General features: G+C 40.5%; 1 protein-coding gene across 1 annotated transcript; it reads right to left on the bottom strand.

The window, feature by feature from the left end:
- Window positions 1-6,244: 6,244 nt before the first annotated feature.
- LOC107801922 (uncharacterized) lies at window positions 6,245-7,636 on the bottom strand. Its single transcript, XM_075255600.1, has 2 exons — window positions 7,557-7,636; window positions 6,245-6,581 (listed from the first exon to the last, which is right to left on the bottom strand). Exons 1-2 carry the CDS (start codon window positions 7,634-7,636, stop codon window positions 6,245-6,247), a joined length of 417 nt encoding a protein of 138 aa, XP_075111701.1.
- Window positions 7,637-8,470: the final 834 nt, after the last annotated feature.

The raw sequence follows: 8,470 nt of genomic DNA, 5'->3' as shown, positions 1-8,470 counted from the left end.
TTAAGACTTGTACCGGGCGTCGGAACCAAAATACGAGCCCGATACCTATATTTTCTAACTCCTTTTCATTTCACATTTTCATATCAAATTTCAGAAAAACAATTTCTTTCAAAAAAATTCATTTCTCGGGCTTGGGACCTCAGAATTTGATTTCGGGCACACGCCCAAGTCCTATATTTTTCTAAGGACCCTCCGGGACCGTCGAATCACAGGTCCGGGTCCGTTTACCCAAAATATTGACCGATGTCAACATTATGCATATTAATACCAAAATTCATCAAATGTTTCACATAATTCACATATTCTAACATAAAAACTTTCCGGCTACGCGCCCGAACTACGTACGCCAATTGAGGCAACTAAAAGCAAGGTTTTTGAGGCCTCGAAAGCGCGGAACAAGGAAGAACTACGGTGATGACCCTTCGGGTCGTCACACTTTCATAGGAGAAGATATAGCAGAATCCTATGACGGTTGAAGAATGTTCTTAGATGGAGTAGCAAATTTCAAAGGAGTTGGCATAGGAGCAATCCTAGTATCAAAAACCGGTTAGCATTATCCAGTGTCCGCCAAACTCAGATTCCCATGCACCAACAATATGGCCAAGTACGAAGCCTGCATCTTACGGCTTAAGATGGCCATTGACATGAACATTCAAGAATTGCTAGTGATTGGAGATTCAGACCTACTCATACATCAGGAGCGTTAAGAATTGGCAACTAAGAACTCCAAGATACTCTCGTATCTGGATCACGTACAGGAACTGAGGAAAAGGTTCATGAAGTCGGAGTTCCAACATGTTCCCAGAGTCCAGAATGAGTTCGCCAATGCATTGGCTACCCTGTCATCTATGATACAACATCCAGACAAAAATTTCATTGATCCTATTCCAGTAAATATCAATGATCAGCCAACTTACTGTGCCCATGTTGAAGAAGAAGCAGACGGAAAGCCTTGGTTTCATGATATCAAGGAATATTTGGCAAAAGGAAAGTACCCAAAGCTTGCAAATCCTACTAAAAAACGCACACTTTGGAGATTGTCCAACAACTTCTTTCATAATGGAGGAATCCTGTATAGGAGGACTCCTCATTCGAGACTAAGTCCGCATACTTCATTCCTGTGTGTACAACCTATTCTTTAGAGCGGTTGGTAGAGATTTATATCCGGGAGATTGTTCGTCTACATGGTATTCCAGTTTCTATCATTTCAGATAGAGGCACTCAGTTCACATCGCGGTTTTGGGGGGCCATATAGCATGAGTTGGGTACTCGGGTGGAGTTGAGTATAGCATTTCACCCTCGGATGGATGGACAGTTCGAGCGCACTATTTAGATTCTTGAGGATATGCTTCGTGCGTGTGTGATTGAGTTTGGAGGGTCTTGGGATCAGTTCTTGCCATTGGCGAAGTTTGCCTACAACAACAACTATTAGTCCAGCATTCAGATGGCACCGTACAAGGCTTTATATGGTAGGCGGTGTAGTTTTCACTAAAAACATTTCGTGATTTATTGTAACAAAAATCTAAACTACCTCTTTATTGAAAACAATAAAATCAGGATTGTGTATCCTTGTGAAAAAAAGATTAGGGAGTAGAGCCCTATATCTACAGTGAAATCAACTAGGGAGTGGAGACCCTATGTTGGAAAAGAGACTGGGGAGTGGAGACCCTATATGGAAAAGTGACTAGGGAGTGGAGATCCTATTTCTAAAATAAATTCAACTAGGGAGTGGAGACCCTATGTTGGAAAAGTGACTACGGATTGGAGACCCTATGTCTAAAATAACTTCAACTAGGGAGTGGAGATCCTATGTTGGAAAAGTGACTAAGGAGTGAAGACCCTATGTATAAAATAAACTCAACGAGGGAGTGGAGACCCTATGTTGGAAAACCGGACTAGGGAGCGAAGACACTATGTCTAAAATAACTTCAACTAGGGAGTGGAGACCCTATGCTGGAAAAGAAGACTATGGAGTGGAGACCCTATGTCTAAAATAAATTCAACGAGGGAGTGGAGACCCTATGTTGGAAAAGTGGTATGCTCAAATTACACTTTAATTAAATTATGTAAGGTGGTCAGTATCAAATATAATAACCCAACAAGGTTGGGGTCGAATCCCAAAGGGAATATGCGTGAAAAGGTTACTCGAGTAGTGTGTTACTTGACTTAAGTTGTAATTCTATTCGGTTAATTATAACAAGAGTATGATAAATTGTGATATGAAGAAATAACTAATTGTAATGTTGAGAATGTAATTAGGGAGCGAAGACACTATGTCTAAAATAACTTCAACTAGGGAGTGGAGACCCTATGCTGGAAAAGAAGACTATGGAGTGGAGACCCTATGTCTAAAATAAATTCAACGAGGGAGTGGAGACCCTATGTTGGAAAAGTGGTATGCTCAAATTACACTTTAATTAAATTATGTAAGGTGGTCAGTATCAAATATAATAACCCAACAAGGTTGGGGTCGAATCCCAAAGGGAATATGCGTGAAAAGGTTACTCGAGTAGTGTGTTACTTGACTTAAGTTGTAATTCTATTCGGTTAATTATAACAAGAGTATGATAAATTGTGATATGAAGAAATAACTAATTGTAATGTTGAGAATGTAATTAATTTTATTAAGGAAACCAAGGTTGTGTCTCCTTCAATGGAATGTAATGCTATCGTTATTAATATGATATATTTATAATGGAAAGTTCTTTAGATATGCAAATGATTTGTAAATAACTACCCAATATTTTTCAATAGTTAGGTAGTATTTCCTCTTTATGATTTTTCCAAATATAAAAGAATTGCAATTAAGAACAATCAATATATGCCAAATAAAACTCACTTATTCCTAAGCGATTCTATTAAACAAGGTTTAAAGCCTCGAGTCTTTGATATTTACTTCTACCAAATTCTAACTCACTTTTCCAAGTAAAGAAGGAATTTAATGGCACTTGTTAATGTTTGCAACCACCAACAATAAATGAAGAATGAGAAATTAATATATATCAACCATCCATTATACATGTATTCAATGTTAAACACCCATTAACATGACACCCATTTAGGGTCCACAATCTTAGTATTTAAAGTTAGCTACGCATGTTAAAATACAAAAAGATGAGAATATTAAATACCATAAAGCTTACAAAGTGCAAGATTTTTCACTCAAAAGCTTCCAAAAGAGAGGAATATTAAAGACTTGGAATGTAGCTCAAAAACAAGACAAGTTGCCTCCACAAAACCCCAATAAATCTATTTATAGGTGTTCAAAATTCGGGACCAAAATCAGACGAAAATACCCTTCCAGGTCAATTATGCAACTGCATATCTGTCGCATAACAGACATGCGATTTGCATTCTCGTCATGGCCATTGCATCTTCAAACCCTAGTTTCCAGGCCTTCATCGCATTCAAGTTCTGCGTTCCGCATTGTAGATATGCAATCACATTTCTCATTGCATTTTCCACCTTCAGCAGCTTTCACAACGAGTTTGCGGTCCATTATGCGGCTCGCAAACCTGTTATGCAATTGCATACTGGACAACATTTCTTGCACTGGACTTTGGCCAACAAACTGTTGGGGTTTGCGATTCCTTTGAGCATTATGCGGTCCGCATTTCCACATCCGCGATCGCATTTTGCTCTTTTCTTGTCCTTTTGTGGATTTTTGATTTCATTTCCATGCTCTTAAGTCCTTATACCTCATACACTGCAAAAACACTAAAATTACATAAGTATAAAAGATAATTGCAACAAGCTAAATTCTAAGCAATTTGTATTAAATGTGCCTAAATTCTTCGGCACATCAACACCCCCAACTTAAACTCTTGCTTTTCCTCAAGCAACTAAAATGATACTATACTATTCTAGACTCCATCTGAACGATATGAACCAATAGTGACCGTGGACGGTGTTAGTTGTCAGTACTACAAGCATGCACTTTTATTTATTTACCCTTCCTGAACCATCATTATTTACAAAGAAACTAATCAACTTGTGAAACTTTAAGCCTCGACCAATTTGACAAACTATTACCCTCAGCTGAGTGCACTTGCATTTGACTTAAAAACATAATTTCTGTCCTATCAAACAATTCATGTGCCCTCACTAGAAAGAAAGTCCTAAACTCACAATATTTACAATTACAACAAAAGGGACGAATTAACAAATACACTCACTCTCAAAAAGAGTTTCAAGTGTTACAACATACCATACCATAGGCTTGACCTTATTTTAATTCATCACTTTATTCTAAGAACGTTCGGTTGGAGATCCCATAAGGACTTTTTAAGCTTGTAATGTAGGTTTAGGGAAGGGTCGGATAAGCATTTGGGTACAAGTGATTACACCCTCCTTGAACACTACTCAAATATTTCTTTCTTGTTGCTCTTTGCTTCTTTTCAAACCACATAGCCATCCATAGCTCTTAATTTCCCACATTGAAATGCCTTCCATACCTGTCTAATTTTCATCAAGACTCCATATTTATATATATAGATACATCTCTTTTTTTTTTCTTTTTCTCTTTTTTTTTTCTTTCTACTTTGCTTTTGGAGCTTGAATAGTTCCATATTGCGAGGTATACTTTCCCACACTCACAGTATAACCTTTCCAATTTCCGGCTTGACATCAAACCACTATTCGGACCGCCAACTTATCGCAAACTCTCTGCCTCTTGAAATGATATATGTATGCGACGGGTTATGCAATCGCATATCCATTGTGCGGTTCGCATAACAATCGCATACTTAAATGCTTGGAAAACATAAACACATTATGCGATCGCAAAGTCCCCCACAAAGATGGATCTGCGATCACAGAATGGCCAAAAATAAGATGCTACAAAAGCATTGAAGCTGTTTTAGTATGTGGTGACTTTGTTGTCCGCATATCAATTATGCGATCGCAGAGTCGCCGCATTTTGTCATCTTCTTCAGGCCACCTAGAGTTCGTTTTGTGACAACAATGTGGAACGCAGATCGACTATGCGGTTTGCAGAAGTCATCGTTCCTAACATTTGATATCAACCATCAATAATGGCGGACGTAGTTTCACTACCCAGAAGCCCAAACCTAATTTCCTATCCAAGACCCCCCTCACATTATGAACATATATTCAACTACAAAGAGGAAAAAGAACAAAAATGACAGGAAACCAAAATAGGAGAAACACAACAAAATTTAAACTAAAGTTTACAAGGATGAAATCGGGAAACGAAAAAAATACCAGTGATGGATTAATGAGCACACTTGGGAGATGATTTCACAGGTGTTGTATTACGTTTTTTATTCACTAGCCGTTTTGCCTTCTCCCTTCTCTTTTTTTCGTTTTGTTTTGTTTTCTTTTCGATAAAAAAATTCTTTTCTTTTGTGTTGAAAGTGTTTGAATGCTCAAGATATACGAGGGTACTTACCTGGAAGGTTTGCGATAGGTAGGTCACCGCATAACACATTATGCGACCGCATAAGTGTTATGCAGTGGATTCAACTTGAGTTGCTTGAGGGCCGAAGATGTGGTGCACTATGCGATCGCATAATTGAAATGCAGCCCACAAAGTGCACCTCTTCGCTGCATTCTTATCACCAAATTTTCCAAACAAACTATCTGGGTCTGCAACCACAATGTGGTCCGCATAGTTAAAATGTGACCGCATATGTGTAGCAAAACTTCCCATGGTGACTTTTCTTCCCTTTCACACACAATTTTACCCTGTGTTATGATCTTTTGAATCCATTACACTATAACACACACCTTAAATTGCTCAATTAACTCTATCTAACAAAAATTAAAATTTACAGGACAAAAAGGGTGTTACCACACATGGGTTGCCTCCCATAAAATGCTTGATTTAACGTCACGGCACGACGAGGTTGGCGTTTCTTTAGATTCACTCATTGGTCGGGCACGGACCATCTTTGAGAGCCAACTACTCCACCAAGTGTTTTTCTCCATCTGTGCCCAAGTAGTGCTTGACTCGCTGGCCATTTACTTTGAAGGTTCGAAGCCCATCCTCCGATTCTAATTCCACAGCTCCAAAAGGAGAGACATTGACCACATTGAACGAACCGGACCATTTCGATTTGAGCTTGCCCGAAAACAATTTGATCCTTGAGTTGAAGAGCAAAACTAAGTCACCTGACTTGAACTCCCTTTTCAAGATATTTTTGTCGTGGACGAACTTCAACCTTTCTTTATACACAGCTGCACTTTCATATGCATGGAAACGGAATTCCTCCATTTCATTAAATTATGTTAGCCTCAAATTTACAGCTTCACCCCAGTCCAAGTTCAATCTCTTTAAAGCCCACATGGCTATGTGCTCCAGTTCCACGGGTAGATGATAAGCCTTGCCGAAGACTAACCAATAAGTAGAAGTTCCAATAAGAGTTTTGTAAGCCATGCAGTATGCCCACAATACGTCATCTAGCTTCCTTGACCAATCGGTCCAGTTTGCATTAACAGTCTTTGGTAGAATGTTCTTTATCTCCCGATTGGAAACTTCAACTTGCCCACTTGATTGGGGATGATAAAGTGTGGCCACTTTATTCTTTATTCCATATTTCGCTAGTAGCCTCGTGAATGCCCTGTTACAGAAATGACACCCACCATCACTAAGAATGGCTCTAGCAGTTCCAAACCGTGTGAATATGTTTTTCTTTAATAATGTGGTCACACTCCTTGCCTCTATTTACCGTGAAAATGGTAACAACAATTATATTTGTAAATAGGATTCTAAAAATACATGATCTATTCCCGAGCTAGTTGTTAGAGCAGTTGATGCTAGTAATAAGGACTTGAATGACGAAATGCAAGCTAGAACGAGATAGTAATCGAACCGAGAGGCCTACTACCCAGGTAAAGGTCTGGTCGATGGGGAACCTCAAGGTCAACGTCAGGGTCAAGCCCGAGCCATCAGGGATAGTCAGGGATGGGATAACAGTTAAAGATATAACTAAACAAGGCTCTTTACGCCCAATACTAAGATATGTGATGAAGAACATGTAAGAAAGAGATGGATATAAGGTAACCTCGGGCCAGTAAGAACAAACAAGTTAGAAAAAAGAGAGGGAGAGAGATATTATTGCACTTGAGGAGAAATGGAGCAACATCAGTCCGTTACAAGGTAGTGTGAGCCCCCTTTATATAGGAGGGGAACTCGGCTATGAGTACGTGGAGATTAATTACAAAGTATGGAGATGGGATGGCTTGACGTGATGCCTCAGCATAGGCTTTGGATAGGCCGGCCCTGTCAGACTTAGCCATGTGCCTTGGGAGCTTCCCCCTCTGTCCTGGCTTCGATGTCCATTTTCTCTGAGTCGGGCCTCGATGAGCCCCGAGGTCGAGAACTCGGTCGTGGCCTCCCTTCCTCGGGGTCTCAAGGCATTCATCTGAAATGACTCGACAATGAGAAATCAAGTCCTCTGATTTTGCCGCGTATAAATAGTCCCTGTGTTTCTCATAATGAAGTGATGGGAAAATATTCTGACACTTGAGTTCTCAAGCTTTTTTTGGCGACACCATACCGATAATGCGACTCCTGGCACGAGTTTTGTGGTAACCAGGCACCCATGATCTTGTGTATTTCGACCTCATTCAATGTACTCCCTATTCTTGCTTTCCAAGGTGAAGGTACCGCCATTGGTTCTGTTTTCCATAGATGCATTAATTGCGCTCTTCGGTCAATCTTCCAAAGCCTCGACGACCGCATCATAACCCCCTATAAATGGGGGCATTTTGGCGTTGTTTTTCCTATCCCATTGCCTTCGTTGGCTTGCTTGCCTATTCCTTCATTTCATCTTCTTCTATCCCTGAACATCATGGTTGGGGCTCATGGCCTCAAGGCTGTTTGGGGGAGCTCCCTTAAATCGTGTTGTGGCCCTTTGCCGGGACTTCCCTTTGTCGAGCATAATCGCCTGTTAGATTTACCATAGTCATGGCAACCACTTTGTTGTCGGCCCGGTAGGGAGTAGGAAGTGTTGCTTCCGGCGCTCAGGAATCGCAGGAGTTCGCTCTGAAGACGGTGTCTTTGATAAGAGGGGAACATCTGGAGATGGTGAGAAAATACTGTGGATGGAGCGAGGGGATAGCGCTGTAGGTACTTCCCTCGGATGAGAGTATTACGGACTCTACTGATGGATTCGTGAGCGTATACCTGTATCCTTTTTGCGTTTGGTCCCCTTAATAGGGTTGTACTTGATTTTTGCTTGAAGTATCGGGTTTCTTTGGCGCATATACATCCGTCGTTTTGACGGGATGTGATGATGATGAGGTTCTTTGCAGAGAAGGCTAGGCTTGAATTCACGCTTAACCATCTCGTCAGGCTATACCAGCCCTTTCATCACCAGGGCCTGCTAACCCTAAAGTGACGTTCGTCCATGCCTTTTTTTGTGGACGACAAAGAGGACGGGGATCGAGAGTGGGTGGGTTGGTTTATCCGAGTCCGGACGGTCGACATTATCCCCGTGGAGCTTTT

The sequence above is a fragment of the Nicotiana tabacum genome, chromosome 6, assembly GCF_000715075.1.
Source record: "Nicotiana tabacum cultivar K326 chromosome 6, ASM71507v2, whole genome shotgun sequence".
Lineage (NCBI taxonomy): Eukaryota > Viridiplantae > Streptophyta > Magnoliopsida > Solanales > Solanaceae > Nicotiana > Nicotiana tabacum.
This window is presented reverse-complemented; position numbering and strand designations above follow the sequence as displayed.